This window comes from Aythya ferina, assembly GCF_964211825.1.
Source record: "Aythya ferina genome assembly, chromosome: 22".
NCBI lineage: Eukaryota > Metazoa > Chordata > Aves > Anseriformes > Anatidae > Aythya > Aythya ferina.
Window position 1 is genome coordinate 335,659 of NC_140320.1, and position 18,683 is coordinate 354,341.

At 55.8% G+C, this 18,683-nt stretch overlaps 3 protein-coding genes across 4 annotated transcripts; all 3 read left to right on the forward strand.

The window, feature by feature from the left end:
• Window positions 1–152: 152 nt before the first annotated feature.
• On the forward strand, window positions 153–3,181 carry RPUSD4 (RNA pseudouridine synthase D4). The gene is made up of 7 exons (XM_084495568.1): window positions 153–531; window positions 636–789; window positions 1,360–1,561; window positions 1,794–1,887; window positions 1,966–2,116; window positions 2,396–2,493; window positions 2,637–3,181. Exons 1-7 carry the CDS (start codon window positions 373–375, stop codon window positions 2,832–2,834), a joined length of 1,056 nt encoding a protein of 351 aa, XP_084351694.1. The 5' UTR covers window positions 153–372; the 3' UTR covers window positions 2,835–3,181.
• Window positions 3,182–3,330: 149 nt separating this feature from the next.
• Window positions 3,331–7,833, forward strand: PANX3 (pannexin 3). Of its 2 annotated transcripts, none has more exons than XM_084495562.1 (5): window positions 3,331–4,570; window positions 5,364–5,506; window positions 5,695–5,909; window positions 6,037–6,680; window positions 7,518–7,833. In XM_084495562.1, the coding sequence occupies exons 1-5, from the start codon at window positions 4,072–4,074 to the stop codon at window positions 7,577–7,579; spliced, it is 1,563 nt and encodes a 520-aa protein (XP_084351688.1). In that variant the 5' UTR covers window positions 3,331–4,071; the 3' UTR covers window positions 7,580–7,833. The 2 variants fall into 2 exon arrangements, with proteins under 2 accessions (XP_084351688.1, XP_084351689.1); XM_084495563.1 differs by having other exon boundaries at window positions 6,037–6,668.
• A 7,163-nt stretch (window positions 7,834–14,996) lies between these two features.
• On the forward strand, window positions 14,997–18,669 carry NRGN (neurogranin). The gene is made up of 3 exons (XM_084495433.1): window positions 14,997–15,314; window positions 17,285–17,491; window positions 18,527–18,669. The coding sequence occupies exons 1-2, from the start codon at window positions 15,300–15,302 to the stop codon at window positions 17,489–17,491; spliced, it is 222 nt and encodes a 73-aa protein (XP_084351559.1). The 5' UTR covers window positions 14,997–15,299; the 3' UTR covers window positions 18,527–18,669.
• Window positions 18,670–18,683: the final 14 nt, after the last annotated feature.

An 18,683-nucleotide genomic window follows, 5' to 3' on the forward strand; every position in this document is an offset into this window, starting at 1 on the left:
CGCGGTGTGGCAGCCCCGGGCTTGAGGTACCGAGGCCTCCCCACGCACTGCGGAAGGCGGGGCACGGCACGGCACGGCACGGCACGGCACGACACGACACGACACGACACGACGGCCCGGCCACCCCCCGGCCCGATACCTGCCGCCCCCCAGCTGCTCCCGTCCTCGCGCCGCAGCCGTTGCCGGTCCCCAACCGCCGCCCGCCTTCAAACGGCCGAAGGGGCGGGACGGGAGGGCGGCACTGCCCTTTTCCATTGGCGGTGCGCCTTGTCGCTCATCTCCTTCCGCCTTTTCCCGTTGGGTGAGGAGGCCGAGGGGCCGCCTTCCGCGCCGCCGCCATTGGCCGGAAGGGCGAAGGGGGAGGAGAGGAAAATGGCGGCGAGCGGCGGGGCGCTGTGGCGCCGGCGAGCGGCCGCCCTGTGCCGGGCCGCGCGCTCCGTCTGCGGGCGGGCGGCGGGGGCGGAGCGGCTGGCGGGGCGGCTGCGGGCGCGGCGGAGGGAGGAGGAGGAGGAGGAGAAGAAGAAGCGGGAGGTGAGCGCGGTCGGGCCGGGGGCGTTGCTCCCCTCGCTCCGCGGGGTGCCCAGCAGCGACCGCCGGGAGCCGTCGTCCCGCCGCCTGCCTCTCGTCCCCCGCAGGTGCCCGGGAACCCGGCGCGGAGACGGGCCCGAGAGCTGGCCGCGCTGCAGCGGGTGCACCCCAACGTGTTGGCCAGAGTGCTGAAGCAGGGAGCCGTGTACCAGGACGAGGAGGTGGTGGTGCTCAACAAGCCCTATGGCCTCCCCGTGCACGGTGAGGGGCGCCCGGGGCCAGCGTGGTGCCCGTCCCACCGGGTGAAACGTCTGCTGGTCCCCCTCATGGGCAATGGCACGTTGGGAGGTGGTAGAAAACACCCCCAAACACAAAGAATGCCGCTGCTGTTATGCTGTAGGGCTGCAGATACCTTGCATGTTTCCCGCGCAGTGTGGGTCATCGCTTTGGTTTTAGCATGTAGTGAGTTCAGAAGGGGCCTTGGGCTTGGGGGTTCTCCCATCTGACCAAACAGGGGAGAATAGCTATACCTGTCATGGTGTTAGAGGGGTCCTCTGTCTCTGTCCTTTTTGTGCTGTGGTTTTCTTTCTTCCTTTCAGCTCCAAGGAAAGGTGTGGGGTGTTTGCCATCTTTAGATCATGGCTCGAATTGAGCTGCCTTAGCAACTTGTTCTGTAGAAGAAATGCCTAGTGCTGTCTCTCACTGATTACTGTTAAGAGAAGAATCCCGGTATATCTTGCAGCCCATTCGTCTTGTTTTGTGGGATTAATTTAAGCTAGACTAGGATGTGAATACCTGCCCTTATTGCCTTGCTGTCTGTGGGTTATGCAGGTGGCCCTGGAATTACGAACTGTATCACTGATGTGCTGCCAATTTTGGCCAAGATGCTGGAAAACATGAGAGCTGAAACCCTGCACCTGTGTCATCGGCTGGACAAAGAGACCACAGGTGTCATGGTACTGGCACGGAGCAAGGAGGCAGCAGACAGGATCCGACTCCTCTTCAAAACTCGCCAAGTGGAGAAGATATACTGGTAGGAATGGTTTTGTAGGAAAAAAAAGTCTTTGGCGAGGAGCAAAGGGAGAATTGCCAGTGTGCAGATGTTGGAAAGTGGGGCTCTATGGAAGCAATGGGTATTTGATCATGAGCATTTGGGTCACCCATTAGAGGGCTGGCTCCTGGGAAGAGAGATGAGGGAGGGTTCCTGTCCTAGATGTGCAGAGGGCTGGAGCTGCACCCCACAGACCTCTGCTTTCCCTCCACAGGGCAATTAGCGTAGGGCACCCTGACCCTGCTGAGGGCATTGTGGAAATCCCCGTGGTAGAGAAGGAGGTGCAGAGCCACCAGCCACACTACAAGGTGAGTGAGCACCATCTCAGCCACAGTTTGAATGCTTTCTTCCCTTTCCTATGGGCTCACCCTCTCTTTATTATTCAGATGACACTGGCTCCAAACTACCGCCTGTCTCCTGAGGATGGGAAGGTGCTGAAAACTCGCAAGAATCGCAGTGCAGAAAGTGCTGTGACACGGTACCGCATTCTGGCTAGCTCATCTGCCTGCTCTCTGCTGGAGCTCCAGCCCATCACAGGTGAGGTTTGGCCATGTTTGTGCATTGTGACAGCTGCCCAGCTGCTTTGTGCTTTCTGTGCTTTGTGCCTGACTGTGCTTTCTGTGCAGTCAGGAGCAGTCCTGGAAGTAGGAACAAGCTGTAGAGCTTGGCCAAGGCTCTGGGAAGTAACAGTTTGCTGCCAGTGGTCTCAGCACAGGGTTATCTGGTGCAAGAATGCTGGTGGATGGATGGCAGGTGTGGAGCTGATGCCCACTGTGGCAGATGTGATGTTTCTCCTCTTCTTCCTCTTCATCTCAGGAGTGAAGCACCAGATCCGGGTTCACCTGGCCTATGGGTTGGGGTGTCCAATACTGGGGGATCACAAATACTCACACTGGAACAAGCTGGCACCCCAGGTAAGGCAGGTACTGTGCCACAGAGTGTTGCAAAGACCAGCTGTTTGGTGGCACCTGCTGGGGTTTTGAAGTCAGGCTGCTGACGTGGGACTGTGGAAGGGATGCTGGGTCTGTCCTCATGCCACTCTCTGTCCTCACTGCAGAAGCTTCCTGAAATCACCCTGAGGAGGCTGAAGCTGGAGCAGAGCAAGGCTCGCCACCTCCCCCTGCACCTTCATGCCCACCGCCTCTCCCTGCCACTGGGTGCCAGTGGGGGCAAGTGGATAGACCTCGTTTGTGAGCCACCTGTCTTCTTTCACAGGACATTGAGGAAGCTGGAGCTGGACATTGATAAAAACTAGGATGAGGCTCATCAGCAGGACAGGACTGGTTCTGTGCATCTCCGTGCCTCTAGCACATGGTAGTGCTGGATCTAGCCTTGCTGCAGTGATGTCTGCCTTGCAGCAAGTGGTGTGATATGGTCTGTGGTCTCTGCTGCTTGGGAGAAACCTCATCTGATGGGTAACAGCGTTGCTGGCTTCAGCGTGTGCACTTTTGCCCACAGTCCAGGCCTGGTTTAGAGCAGAAATGTGGCTAAGTGCACTCAGGAGCCTCTTGTTCATGCTGATAAATCTGGGTAGAAACTGGGCATCACTCAGTCTGTGTTTTGAACTTGACCATGTGTAATAAAGGACCCATCTCCTGCGGAGGTGAAGGTTGTGTGGTTGTCTGTGGGCAGGGTGGGATGATCTCAGTGCCTGGGCAGGTTTGAGTCCATGTGGGTGTAACCCCACCTGGCTTGGGACCTCCCTGGCTCATCCCTTCTGTGCCGTCTATCATCCTGGCACTCTGATTTGGAGACTCCTTTTGTTTGAAAATGCAGCAAAAATGAAATTTGGCAGCAGCTGTGGGTTTTGACTGTTGAGAGACTGTTCAGAGCTGCAGCATGGTGGGGACTCCCTCGCCTCGGCTTGGCTGAGCAGCCCAGGGCTCCCCCAGCTTGGTGCTGTCAGCACAGGGCTTTGGCTGCCTGCTTTTTGGGCAGCAGCCGTACTGCCAGAGTGGGGGAGCTTTTCTACCCTTCTCTTTTCCATCCCACCACCCCCTTCTGATTTCCATATTGCTTATTTCTAGATCCCTCTACTTGCATTGCTCTCCCACTGGAGCTTGCTACCTTGTCCCTGATTGTGTGGGCTGCTGGTCCCATGGTGCCAGGCTGGAGAGGGTGAGAGGGAGAGATTAAAAAGCTGGCATGCGGGGAATTGCAGTCTATGCTCTGCATCAGTAGTGCAGCCACTGACATCTCAGCTCCCACTGTCCCTTGGCCTGTCCCCAAGTCTTGGGACTGGGGGACCTTCAGGAGCCCTAGTTCTCTGCCTGTGCAGGATTGCTGGAAAGGGCTCTTTGTACCCTGTGGGGCCACTCAGCTGGGGCTTTTCAGTAGGGTTATGCCCCATACTTGCTTGTTACAGGAGGCAAAAATAGCTTGGGAGTCCCACACCCCATGAACATGCTGCTGGAAATACATCTGCTTATGAGAGAGGGGAGTAAAACCACCAAGATCTGGTATGCAGTGGGACAAGTGGTGGCTGGGCAGGAATGCTGTCTTCCTGGCCGTGGTGCTGTGACTGCGAGGTGTTCTGTTTTTTTGTTTGTTTTTTTTTTTTTTTTTTTCCCTATTTCAAGGCATGCTATTTGCATCCTCACCAGGGAAAGGCTTCCCCTGTAATTATCAGTCAATTTAACGCACTGTCTAAGCTGTCGTTTACAGCTGCCTGGCTGGCAGTGCTTGGCATGCGATACCTTCAGACGTACAAAATCACTTGCCACGCTGCTTGCACCTCAGACAGTACCAGAGCTCCAGGCAGCAGCACCAACTTCCATTTCCCTGTGGTGCGTCCTGTCCCAGATAGAAAAATGTCCCTGTCACACACAGCTGCTGAGTATATGCTTTCGGATGCCCTCCTCCCGGACCCCAGTGGCTCCCGTGCCAAGGGCTTGCGTCTGGAGCTGCCAAGTGACCGTATGCTGAAGTTCATCGCAGTGGGGCTGCCCCTCTTCCTCGTCTCTCTGGCCTTTGCCCGGGAGTTCTCTGCTGGTGAGTTGTGGGGGACGGGGGTTTGCACCAGCCACTGATCACATTTTGTTGCTGGGACAGATTTGGTCTATGGGGGTGGTGGGTGCTGTAAAAGCTTGGTGTTTTCACACACATGGGCATGCTCTGAGACAGAACGCTAAAATCCTCTAAAATGGGATTTCCAGGCTTTCTGTCTCAGGTCTATTAGTTGATTGTGGATTCTAATTGATTTTGATCAATCTGATGGGGTTTTATTGTTTTGTCTAATTTCTGGTAGCCATCACGGTGCACAAACAGCAATCCTAAAACCCCAGCAATCTTAAAGGCACTGGTTTGTCTGTGCTCCACTGCTCACCGGCTGCTCTGCTTACAGCACTCCTTTGTGTTCCCACTGCAACAGCAGGGTTGTTTCAGAGGAGTTGCTGGTGGAGTGTCGGGGTTCCCCATGGTGCTCTCTGGGGGCTGTACTGTACCAGGGTGCCTCCTTGTCTTGGTGCTTGCCTGGATGACTGGGATGGGCTGGTGATGGCAGTACACAGGACTTCACTGATAGAGCTGTTGGGTGTTTCTCAACCTCAAGCCAGAACAGGATTTGGCTAATGTTCTGCTGCAGGATTAGGTTTCACACTGGGTTCTAGCTGGGCTTAAATATTGCTGCCATGAACCCGTGGCTGTGCTCAAAGGGAAGTAAGTGTGTCAGGAGGTGATGGTAAAGCTCCTCTGACGGCCAGAAAATGCAGTGGGGACAGGCATTTCCAAGAGACATTCAAAAAGAGCCCTGTCCCACGTGCTCATCTCCTCTCCTCATTTGTAGGCTCGCAGATCAGCTGCTTCTCCCCCTCCAACTTCACGGGGAAGCAATCTGCCTATGCTGACACGGCTTGCTGGGACTCACTCCTCCACCATGGCTTTGATGCTGAAGGACATGCTGTCACCAAGTCCCTTTGGGTTCTCAAGGTATGTTGATGGGCCTGGATGGGACCACCAAGATGGTGTCTGGGCACTACCAGGTCTCACCATGATGGCAGTGGGGATGGATCTTGCAGGAGCAAAGTAGTCCAGCACCTCACCCCCGCTAAAATCCCTCTACCCTGGGGATACTCTAAGATGATTTCTCTAACCTGGGGGTGGTCTTCTCCACCCAGGTTTTCCCGTACTCGCTGCTGGTAGTGGCGGTGCTCATGTACCTGCCCTACCTGCTGTGGCGCTATGCAGCCACCCCTGCCCTTCACTCCGATCTTCTCTTCATCATTGATGAGCTGGACAAGTCCTACAACCGCTCGGTACGCCTCGTACAGCACATGAGGAAGGTCCAGCAGTCCAGTACTGAGCCAGAACAATTTTGGGAGGAATATGAGAGGTGAGATGGTGGGATGGGGATGTGCTTCTTTAGCCCCTCTGTGCTGTATTTGGTGTATTTGGTATCCTCACTCAGGGTGGCTTCAGTGAAGTAGTGGGGTGGCTTCAAGTCACTGCTCTCTTTCCAGGGCTCGCCAGGAGAGGTACTTCGAGTTCCCACTGCTGGAGCGCTACCTGGTGTGCAAACAGCACTCCCACTCCCTGGTCATCATCTACCTCCTGAGGAACCTTCTCCTGCTCTTGTTCTTGGCTGCCACTTGTCTCTACCTGGTCTTTCTCCATCTCAACATCTTCTTTCAGGATGAGTTCAGCTGCTCCATCAAAACAGGGCTGCTTCAAGCTGAGCCCTATGTTCCCCCACTCATCCCTTGCAAGCTGGTCTTCTTCTCTGTCTTCCAGCTCATCAGCCTCACGGTTGGTGGTGTCTATGTCCTCCTTATGCCTGTAGTCATCTACAATGCTCTGCAGCTCTGCCAGTGGGACAAAGGGTTCCTCTCTGTCTATGAGATGCTGCCTGCCTTTGATCTTCTCAGCCGCAAGATGCTCACCTGCCCCATCAATGACCTCAACATCATCCTTCTTTTCCTCCGGGCCAACATCTCCGAGCTGACATCCTTCAGCCGCCTCAGTGCTGTAAGCGCCTTGCGGGAGGCCACTGCTGACAAGCAGGACATCGATACCGTTGTTGACTTCATGACACTGCTGGCTGGGCTGGAGGCCTCCAAGCCAAAATACGAGGCTTGTGTGCCCATGGCCAACGGTGAGGCCATAGGTAGGTCTTAGGGGTAGAGATGACCTCTCTTTGCAGTCTTCTCAGTACCCACACTGTCACATCCTACCTTGTGGATGAGGCTGAACCTGTCCACTCTGTACCTTAGCCTCTTGCCAAGACCTTAAAGCTTTTTGGGCGAGGGTTGGGGTGCTGCAGGGGTCACTGAGGGGGCAGCTGATGGCTTTCTCTCCCCTTTCATGTCTGGGGACTGGTTTGGCAGCCAGGGCCGTGATGCTACCACAAGCCCACGCGTAGGCAGGGGTTGCTATAGGAACAGTTTCGCTGAGAAAACTGCAGAGTTTAAACCCAGGCTCTGGGCAAACTGGGGGACTGGGAGGGTCCTCATTTTTGAGGAAGACAACAGCCCGGTCTGTTGATGAGTGGGGGCTTAGCCTTAAATTTTAGGGTGCTGGTGTAATATTCTCATGTTGCCATGGCTGTGGGTGGTGGACAGGCTCCCAAAGCACCAATGCTTCCTCTACCATGTAAGATTTTGTGGGGAGGTGGGGGGGGGGCACCTCCTTTGTCATCTCCTGGAGTAGCTCACAGTGGTTTCTGGGCTCTGCAAAACAAATCACCCCTGGCAGGGTGGGAGCCAGGATGCCTCCGCTCCTTTCCTGGCCCTGAATATGCAGTCTGAGGTTTGTGGTTTTGAAATGAATAAATATGGAAAGAAAGGGACATTGAGCTGTATTTAGCATCATTGTTGGCATGGCAACTGCAGGGCTGGCACAACCAGCTCTGGGTCTAGCTGGTGGAGAAAGCCCAGGATGCTGGTGTGAGGTGGCTCAAATGCTCAGGTACTGAATTTTTTCCTCTTTTCCCTGCCCTATCCAGAAACGAAGCCTGGAGCGGAAGCAAAGGGAAAAGCTACCCGTGACTCCCTCGGCTCTGCCTGAGCCTGGCCCCAGCAGCTTCTGGATCTAAGCCTGGTCGCTTTGTTGGGATCCACTTGCATCCCCTTCAATGGTAGTAGCATTGGTTGTGTACATTAAACTCAGGTTTTGATACAGGTGTGACGGCTTCTGTAATATGGTACTGGCAGCTGGGCTGAGCTCACCCATCTGTCCCCCTTTCCATTGTGCTGGGGTTGAATCCTCCCCACCTCTCCAGCCAAAAAGGGTCAAAACATAAAACAGTACAGTAACTCTCAGACATCTGAGTGCTGCATGCTGTAGTGCTGCTTCCATGAGAATTTTTCCTGATGTCACAGCAGGATTGAGAAATGAGGGTTTCAGTGATACGGTTGGATGGGGGGGAGAGGACCCAAGAACCCTCTAGCCATTCTCTGTTATTAACTAGGACATCCGCTGCAGCAGACACTCCTGTCACAAAGAGATGTGTAAAACAGGAGCCCTTGGCTATATCTCTGCCCCTTTCCTTGATGGGATGTGCCCTGTGCTCTCAGCCCTAGAGGGAAATTGTCCTGCAGGGGGGTGAAATTCTTCCTCAAGGCACGTTGGGGAGGGTAGTGGGGCTTGGGGGCCGCCCAGCACTGCTACAGCAGAGCAAGGGCCAGAAGGTGGGTGGGAAGGAAAGGGAAAGAGGAGCTGCAGGGGCTAGGATGCTCCTGGAGTAGAAGGGAACCTTTTTGCTGGAACACAGAGCCTTTTGCCAGGACCAGGCAGCTTCTGGCAGCTCAGTGGGGACTGCAGCAATAGAGAAGTGACATCCCTGTGACCCAGGTTTCCTCCAGGTCTCCAAAAGCCAAGGAAAAAGGGGGAGGGAAAAGAGAAATCTTAAAAAAAAAAAAAAAAAAAAAAAAAAAAAAAAAAAAAAAAAAAAACTTAAAGACAAGTGTGTCAGAGCAGATGATGCCAGGAGGAACAGGCTTGCAGGAGCAGCTTGGTGCTTGTGACACTGCAATGCCTCCAGCTAAATTTAGAGGTGTGGGGTGGAGGCATGAAGCCGCACTGGGTGTGCATGGCCAGGATGCTCTGGGGCAGGAGCTGCAGCTCTCACTTGGAGCTCTGCCTAGGGGTGGAAGAAGAGTGAGTTGCAAGCTTATGGGTAAGGATCAAAGGACAGGCTACCGTGCCTTATGCTGCTGTGAGCATTTACTGCGGGACATCTGATCAGGAAGAAGAGGTAAATGAAGCCTTAAGACAGCTGGAAGTAACCTCTTAGTCACAAACCCTAGTTCTCCTGGAGGACTTCAACCACCCTGAAATCTGCTGGGAAGACCACATAGCTAGGTACACAGTTCAGGAGGTTCCAGCAGTGCATTGATGACAACTTTTTGACACAGGTGGTGGAGAAGCCAACAAGATAGTTGTGCTGCTGGATCTTGTATTAACAAATCAGGAAGGATTAGTTGCAGATGTGAGGGTCGGGGTGACAAAGGGGGGGGAACTACAGGCCAGTCACTTCTCAGTCCCTGGGAAGCTCATGGAGCTGAAGGTGAAAAACATTTTCAGATATGTGGAGGACAGGAAGGTGATCATCACTAGTCAGCAGGGAATTTACAAATAGGAGACTTGTGCCTAACCAGCCTGATAGCTTTTTACGGTGAACTTGGTGGATGAGAGGAGAACAGTGGAGGTTGTTTACCTTGGCTTTACTAGGGCTTAACACTGTCTCCTCACAGACAAATTGATGAAGTATGGGTTAGATGAGTGGACAGTGAGGTGGACCAAAAACAGGCTGAATGACTGGTCCTGGAGTATGGTGATCAGTGTGGAAAAAGTCCAGATAGAGGCCAGTTATGAGTGCCGCCTGGGTAGGCACTGGGTCCAAGAGTATTTAATGTCTTCGTTAATTACCTCAATGCCAACCTTAATGCCAACGTTAATGACCTAAGCCAACAAAGAGAGTTGTGCTGCTGCACCTTGTATTAATGAAATCAGGAAGGACTAGTTGGAGATGTGAGGGTCAGGGGCAACCTTGGCTGCGGTGATTGTGATATGGTGGAGTTCAGGATCTTGCAAGGAGGAAGCAGGGCAAAAAGTAGGCTTGTGACCCTGGACTTCAGCAGAGCAAACTTTGGCCTCTTCAGGGATCTACTTGGAAGAATCCCATGGGTAAGGACCCTAGAAGGAGAGGGAGGTTCAAGACAGCTGGTCAATATTCAAGCATCACTTCCAAGCTCAAGATCGGTGCATCCCTGTGAGTAAGAAGGCAAGCAAAGGGAGCAGGAGACCTGTGTGGATGAGCAGGGAGCTCCTGGCAAAGCTCAGACAGAAGAAAGAATTCTACAGCATGTGGAAAAAGGGACAGGCCACTCAGGAGGGATATGGGGAAAATGTCAGAGTATGCAGGGATCAGGACGGCTAAGATCAGCCCTCAGGAGTCTCAAGCCCTGGAGATGAGAGAGGAAATTCGGAGAAAGGAGGACTTTCCCTTGGTCTAAGGGGATTGGGTCAGAGATCATCTAAGCAAACTCAACATCCACAAAGCCATGGGCCCTGATGGAATGCACCCACGGGTGCTGAAGGAGCTGGGTGATGTTATTGTTACGCCACTCTCCATAATCTTCGAAAGGTCGTGAAGAACAGGAGAGGTGCCTGAGGACTGGAAGAAAGCCTGTGTTATCCCAGTCTTCAAAAAGGGCAAGAAAGAGGACCCAGGCAACTACAGGCCAGTCAGTCTCACCTTCATCCCTGGAAAGATGATGGAGAATCTCATCCTGGAGGTCATCTCCAACCATGTGGAGGATAAGGGGTGATCAGGAGTAGTCACCACGGATTCACCGAGGAGAAATCATGCATAACCCATCTGATAGCCTTCTGGGATGAGGTGACTAGCTGGGTAGATGAGGGGAGAGCGGTGGATGTGATCTACCCTGACTTCAGCAAGGCTTTTGACACTGTTTCCCATGACATCCTCATAGATAAGCTCAGGAAGTGCAGCCTAGATGGGCGGTGAGGTAGATTGATAATTGGCTGGAAGGCAGAGCTCAGAGGGTTGTGCTCAGTGGCGCGGAGTCTAGTTGGAGGCCTGTAGCCACCGGTGTCACCCAGGGGTCAGTAATGGGTCCAGAGTTTTCCAACTTATTCATGAACGACCTGGATGAAGGAATGGAGTGCACCCTCAGCAAGTTTGCTGATGGCACAAAGCTGGGAGGAGTGGCTGACCCCCTAGAGGCTGTGCTGCCATTCAGAGGGACCTGGACAGGTTGGGGAGGTGGGCTGGGAGGAACCTCATGAAGTTCAACAAGTGCAAGTGCAGGGTCCTGCACCTAGGGAGGAATAATGCCAAGCACCAGTACAGTCTGGGGCTGACTTGCTAGAGAGCTGCTCTGCAGAGAGGGACCTGGGAGTCCTGGTGGGCAGCAGGCTGACTGTGAGTCAGTAATGTGCCCTTGTGGCCAAGAAGGCCAATGGGATTGCTGGGCTGCATTCGGAAGTGTTGCCAGCAGGTCAAGCGAGGTGATCCTCCCACTCTGCTCAGCCCTGGTGAGGCCACACCTGGAGTATTGTGTCCAGTTCTGGGCTCCCCAGTACCAGAGGGTTGCGGAGCTACCAGACTGAGAGCAGGGGAGGGCTGAGATGATGAGCAGGGGACTGGAGCACCAGTGTGAGGACACGCTGAGACAACGGGGCCACGCTGGCCTGGAAAGAAGACGGAGGTGAGACCTCATTAACGGACGTATGAACAGCTGCGGGGAGGGGGCAGAAGGACGTTGCCGCCCTCTTTTCCCGCCCCGTGGCTCTGTGGCGGCTGCGGCCGAGCCCGGGCGGAGGGGGCGCGGTCCGCCTTCGGGAGCGGGCTCAGCGGGGACACGGCCGGGCAGGCGTCGCTCCGCCCCTCCGCTGCCGGGTGCCCCGCGGCCGTGCTTCAGCGGCCGTCTCCCCGCGCCGAGGGGCACCGGGGGGCCTGGTCGTGCCCGGCGGGAGAGGGGAGGGGCAGGGCCTGAAACCGGGGCCTGAGGGCCGGGCCCTCCCGCCCCGGCCCGGCCCGGCCCGGCCGCCGCCGCGCACGTCGGGCCCCGGGCGGCTTCTGCGCGGGCCGGCGGGAGCAGGGGAGGGGCGGCGCCCCCTGGCGGCGGCGCGGGGCGGGGCCTCCTCCCGCCCCTCCCGGCGGTGTCGCCGCCGGTTCGAGCCCCGGGGCCGCCCGCTCGGGGCCGTCCCGGGAGGGCCGGGACAGCGGCCCCCGGCTCCGGCAGCGGCCCGGAGGGGAGCCGGGCCTCGGGCCTCGGGCCTCCTCCAGAGAGCTCCGCCGCCGGGCGGGACGAGGGGGCCGAGGCGGGGAGCGGGCGGGCGGCGCTGCGGCTGCGGGCACGGCCAGAGCCGCGTCGCGAGGCGAGGAGCCCCCCCGGAGCAACCCCCGGAGCCCCCCCGGAGCCCCCCAGCGCCCGCCCGGGAGCGGGTTCCGAGCGGGTCCCTGTAACGGGGACGCCTCCCTCGCGACCCAGCCCGAGCGATCGCCTCATCCCCCATTTGGAAACGTCCTAACCCAAAATGAGGAGCCACGATCGGAAAACCTAAATTTCTCTACCAGGTGGTCTCACAGGGCAGAAAATAATCTCCCACGCTGCCACTGAGGCACTTCCATAATAAGAACTTAATAAAATGCCTCAACTAATCATCTCCCAAGGTCCCTGCAGTTATTAGCAGTTCTCACCTGAGGTCTCTCCACATAAAGCTCAAATTTAAGAGCTTGTTTGAGTGCACCCTGCCCTTCCAGCATGACCGAAGGAGGGAGAAAATCTCTGTAAAGATGCACGCCTTGAGATGATATTTAATACTCTATATTTAGGCCCCTGCATCCCTGGAGGTTGTCAAAATTTAATACTGTCCCTGTAAGAAGGAGGGATGTGACATTGCTCCTCTTCCACCACCACCCCAACAAGAGCGGGGATGAGGTGCTGAGACACCTTCCTAGCTCTGCTGTGATTGAGGGGGGCCCGGTATGATTCCTCCTGGACATGTTTTGGAAGCACCAATGAAACCCAGGCTTCCCCAGCAAAAACCAAAATCACTGAAAACGAGGTTATGGGGGGCTGCTCGTTTCTGGGGGGGTCTGCAGCCTCTTCCCCACCCCCCTCCGCTTACCTCGGGGGGAAGCCATGCCACCCCACAGAGCTGGCGCTGGGAGCTGCCATATGCAGCCTGAGAAAAACAGGAAGGAGGGATGGGGACAGCTGGCGGGGACCCCGTGTGGGGCCAGTGCCAGCCGCTGCACAGTGACCCGGCCTCACTGACTGCCAGCCCTGCCAGCTCCACTTGCCGCTCCCCAAAGTGCTCGGTGCCAGTACCGGCGTGTCCCCAAGTTGGAATGTGTGATCCCCTGCAAGTGTGACATGCTCACCCATCTCCAGCCCCACACTGCGTGGACATAAGTTTTTACCTCTGCATCCCAGGGTCATGTTTAGGAGATGCTGAGTGTCTGGAAAGCATCACCCAGGGCGGGTGGTTTTCAGGGGGCCCCCACTATGAGCAACAGCCCTGGTAGGAAAATGCACAGGCTGGCTCAGGCTCAAAACGCTGCTAATGATTAGAAATGTTCTGGCATTTTGCATCCCTCCTCCGCAGCCTGCGGGATTCGCGGTGCTAAGAGGCTCTGCCAGGACTGGGGGCCTGTGGATGGAGCAGGTTTTGGGGGGGGACCTGGGACAAAGCTCCACCCAAACTGTGGAATTTTTCAGGTTTTGCATGTAATTGGATGATGCTCCCAACATTTTGCACAGTGATTTTGGGGGGGCCTTCCCACTAGCACAGATTTTCCTGGAGCCATCCCCGTGATGCATAGATCACCCCAGCTTCGCTCAGCTCCCCAAGAAATGCCTCATCTTGCTTTGCTGGAGCAGGCAGCCATGAGCCAGCGATCAATCTGGAGGCTCTAAAAAGGGAAGGGGGATTGGTTTCCCATCTAAAAGCGCCGTCTGAGCAGTGCAGCCTTTGTCTTGAAGCTGGAGCAGGCTTTTAGGAGCAGATCGGTGCTGGGAGCGCAGCTATTTTTTTCCCCTCGCTGGTGGGAAGAGGTGGCATTTGCAGCAACTCGAAACTGGCTCAGGGAGAGCGGGTGCGAGTGGCTCACAGGGATTCAAGGGATGCTCAACCAGCACCCTGCTCCCCTGTGTGCTGCCTCGGCTGATGCGCCCTGGGGGGGGCGGTAGCTGTGGACCCCTCCCACCCCCTCTTGGGCCCTGGAGTGGGATGGGGATGTGGGGATGGGGATGGGGTGAGGGACGGGGAGGGGGACAGGGACAAAGACGATGAGGGAAATGAGGATGGGGATGGGATCAGGAACGGGGATGGTGATAGGGACAAGGATCGGGATGGGGACAGGGATAATGATGGTGTTAAGGCTGGGCATGGGGGCATAGGTGGGAATGATGAGAGGAATTATGTCAGGGATGGGGAGTGGGAACGGGGGTGGGAATGGGGACATGGGTGGGCATGATGAGAGGGATGGGATCAGTGGTACTGATAAAGAAAGGGATAAAGGGAGGGGATGGGGACAGCAACGGAGATGGGGATGGTGGCAGTAGCAGCAGTGAGGACTGTGACAGTGGTAGGAATGGGGACGGTGATGACAACGGATCAGGGATGATGACCTCCTTGGTGGTGAACAGGGGTACTGGTGATGCCATCAAAGAGGCAGGTCAGTGCCACCAGACCCCTGAGCTGGTGGCGGGGGACAGCAGGTGCAGTCCCACAAACCAGCCTGCCCAGGGGTCCCTGTCCATGGTGGGGGGGGGGGAGAAGGGGCTCAGCGTGTTTTGGGGGCTGGTTGGAGCAAACACCAGTGCACGGAGCCCACTGGCGAGTCTAGTGGTTGCTTAGCAACCCCAAAACGGATTCGAGGCATGTGAGGTGGGTGATGCAGGGGGCTGCAGGCTGCACCCCCTAAGGTGCTCTGTGGGTCCCCCATCTTGGTGTGGTCTGAGGGGTCTGCGCACTGCCCCCAAGGGCTGGGAAAGTGGCTGGGCTCAGATATTTTGATAGAAAACATCCCAAACTTGGGAAGGAGATGCTGCTGCAGGCATGCCCCGTGTGCTTACCCGGCCTCACCATCTTCATCCTTGGCCCTCCTTTGGGTTTGAGCTCTAAGTAGGTCAGAGCTGGTGTGGAAAGGTTTCCCTCTGCTCCCACAAAAGCAAACCTGGGGGCAAAGCCCCCAGTGTGGGAGCTAAGTATCACCCCCAAGCAGTCACATAACCCCCACTTGCTGCAAGTTCAGCTATGTGTGCGTGACCCTGGTACAACCCCTCCCCAAATCAGCGCAAATTCAGGCACAACCCTATTAAATCAGCCCCGCTGGGCACAAAGCACAGCCCCCTGCCCTATTACAAGCCCCAGAGCCCCATGCCATAGGCACAGAGCCCATCCCATTAAATATTTGATAGCATCATCTGTACTGCTGGATTTATATTGCATGAAGCCCCAGCGCAGGCTGACGGCTCCTTTAAGCATTAGGAGGGAGTTGGAGGCGAGGGGAGTTGCTGCAAGAGAAATTGGAGGAGGCAGCGAGAGAAAGAGAGAGAGAGAGAGAGAGGGAGAGAGAAGGGGGAAAAAAATTAAAAAACTAAAGCCCAAGCCTGGCAGGAGCAGCAGTGCTGGCGGGGAGGTGGGCTGATAGGCTCGCCCCGAGGAAGCGCATTACGTAGGCAAGCAGCTCCGCTCAACTTGCCACCTGCGCCGGGAGAGCGAGCCCCTGCGTGAGCCCCTCACCACCATGGACTGCTGCAACGTATGTACCTCGCGCCCTCCGGCTTTCTGGTTTTAATTACTTTTTTTTTTTTTTTTTTTCTTTCTCCTGTTTTTGTGCAAGGCACGGTGGCAGGGATGCGCGGGGGGGGGGGATTGTGCTGTTGTGGGGGACGATGCTGCAGGACTGTGGGTGCAGCACCCAGGAGCCAAACCAACTCCATTCCCTCCCCAAGATCTGCTGCAAAGCCTTGCACCCCAAGATCCCTGCTGCTCCCATGGGTGCTGCCGGGGCTCAGAGGAAAGCACTCCAAATATCCCTTTTCCAGCCAGTTTTGCATGGCATCCCAATGGGGCAGGGCAGGAAACTCCCCCCTTTCCCCAGACCCAGCAGTCAGACCCCTCTTTCTGTTCTTCTCCAGCATTATGTCCCCCCAAAAGCCTCTCCAGGAGGCAGTGAAGGTTTCTTACAGCCAAGAGAGAATCTGGTGCTTCCTCCTGCTCACAGAGGGGATCGCAGTGCTGCACCCTCCAGCCTCACCCCAGGGTGAGCCCCCCTTGCCACCCAGTCACCAGACGGCTCAGAGAGCAGATCCAGCAGAATGAACATATGTTTTTCCCCTTTTCATCCTTTTTTTTTTTTTTAATTTCCTGCCTTTCCCCCTTTTCTCTCCCTTTTTTTTTTTTTTTTTTTAAAAAATACCTTTTGCCCCAGCTGGCATTAGAGCACTTCTGGCTGCATCTGGGGTGGCAAAGCCCACCCTGGATATGGGATTTCCTCCCGACAAAGCCCACCCTGGATATGGGATTTCCCCCGACAAAGCCCACCCTGGATATAGGATTTCGCCATGGATATACAAATCCCCCACCCCACCCCCCCACCCCAGATATAGGATTTCCCCTGCGGGTATAGGATTTCCCCCCTGCCTATAACATTTCCACCCTGCCTATCACATTTCCACCCTGGACCTGCCACTTAAGCTCCTGTCCCCCTTTCCATCAGTTCAACAAACCTCGGTGCCTCCTGTGCCACTTTGCAGTGACATCGTGTCACCTCTAAGGCAGTGCAGGGCTTTAGTGTCCCATGCATCCCCAGTGCTCCCACAGAGCCCGTGTGAGAAAAGGAACACACACACACACCTGGCCAGGGTGCACACTTTTGCATGAATCAGTCCTGGGTGCTTTCTCTCGTGGGCGGGATGAGCCACGGCTGCCATACCCCCAGCCCAAACATGCAGCTTGCAAAGAACCAAAAAAACTCTTCAAAAAGTCCTTTAAAGCAAACAGTGGTGGTGATGTGAAGGATGCAGTGGCAGTGGGGTGCCCAGTGCCAGCCCCCTCTGGTCCCATTTGAATGCTATATGTGCTTTTTTTTTTTTTTTTTTTTTTTTTTTTTTCCCTCCCCAGTTTTTCACCTGTTTCCACTGCTCAGCAGTGATAACTTTAATGGGGGTCGACCACTCCAACTGCAGTGGCAGGAGGGGGCTGGGCTGCAGGGCGTTATATGGGGGGCCATTGCATAAGGAGACATGCTTTGGGGTCAGGATGCAATGCACAGGTTGTGCATTTTCAACAGGGTATAAATGTGATTATTTCGCCACCACCACTCCTTCCCAATTTTCCCATTGATTTTCAGCATTTTGCAGCACTTCTGGTTAAAAAGACTGGGCAGTCAGCAGGAGCAAAGCAGGGTGAAAGTGATGACCCCCGCAAAACCTCCCTCTGTTCCCCTGGATGGCCCCTCCTGGTATTGAAGCACTCAGGGGACCAGGATTTGGCCCTAGCAGTGCATTTGTCTAGATGGTGTTTGTGGCAGGGTGGTATTGGAAGGTAGTGATGGGAAAGAGCAGGGTTAAAGTATCTTTCTGACACTGTAACCATGCTCTGTTGCTTGCATGCACCATGAGTCCCCTGAGGACCTTGATTTTTTTTTAGCAAAAGACCAGGTTTAGGAGCTCCTGGCATAGGGCAAAGCAGGGACCCCACCCCGTAACTGCCCCTCGCTGTCAGCAGGAGGGAGCCTGCACAAAGCTGGACGAGGACATCCTGGACATCCCCCTGGACGACCCCGATGCCAACGCGGCGGCGGCCAAGATCCAGGCCAGCTTTCGTGGCCACATGACCCGCAAGAAGATCAAGGAGGGGGAGATGGACCGGAAAACCAAGGATGCTGAGTGCGCCAACAGCACCCGTGGTGGAGACCTCCGCAATGGTGACTAGGTACCCCCTGATGTTCCTTACTCTTAAAGCAGGGATTCTTCAAGTAGCCTTCCCCATCCCAGCTCCTGCTGGACCACTTGGGCTGGAGAAGGGTTTTTCTTATTCCAGGAGTCAAAAAGCAAGCAGGAGGTATTCAGGCAGCCCTGCCTTGCCCTAATTTTGCGGGTGTGCCGTAGTAGTTAGCATAGGAACGGCGGGGAAGGCAAAGCCCTAGATTTGAATTGAATTTCTCCCTTAGCAACACCACCCCAAACGCCTCGCCTCAGCACATGCTATTTTTAAAAGCCTGTGTCACAGTCTCCTGGCAGGAAAAGGGAAATTTAAAAGCGCCCACGGTACCAGGGCTGTGGGGCTGGGGATGCTGGGGGTGCCGGGGGTGCAGGGAACAGTCCCAACCCCCGAACACTGCTTTGGGGTTGGCAGCTGTGCCATCCTGCTGCTGCCCCAGCTCCATGCAGGGCACTGGAGTGCAGATGCAGCTGGGATGCAGGGGGGGCTGTAGCAGGGATGTAATTGGAATTCAATGACAATGCAGTGGGGCATGGACTTGGGATGAGATGGGCATTTGGTGGGGGTGCAATGGAACTGCAGTGAAAATTCAGTGAGGATGCAGCAGAGATGCAGCTGCCGATTGCCAATGCTGCAAAGCTTGTTAAGGCCACAAGGCTCATTAGGACTGCCTCTCTGAGTCACCTGAGCAGGGTCTCTTCCTGTGTCAGCTCCAGCCCACAGTGAGCTGGGTTCAGCTCCCACTCCCCACTGAGGTCCTTGGAAAAAAGGTGCCCAGGCTGGGTATCTCTGCTCCCCAAACCCTAAGTGCCCCAGCTGCCTGGACAGGGCAGGGGACAGGTAGGAGCAGGGGCAGTGGAGGACAGGGAGAAGTTGCAAGGACAGGGTGCAGGCAGGACATGGAGGAGGTGCAGGATGCAGCAGCTGGATGAAGGAGCAGGGCTTGAGCAGGGTGCAGGTGCAGGGTGCAGGTACAGGCAGGGCCATGCATGCAGTCTGACTGCTCTGCTCTCTTCTTGCTTGCAGGGCCCACCGGAGCCGCCCTGCCGAGCCCCCTCAGTCGTCAAGGCGCAGGAGCCCCCGCTTTGCCCTGACCCCGCATGCATCCCCTGGGCCCCCGCAGCTGGGGCCCCCCCTCACCCCTGCCCCAATAAAGGTCCCTGCCAGAGGCCGGGCTGTCCTT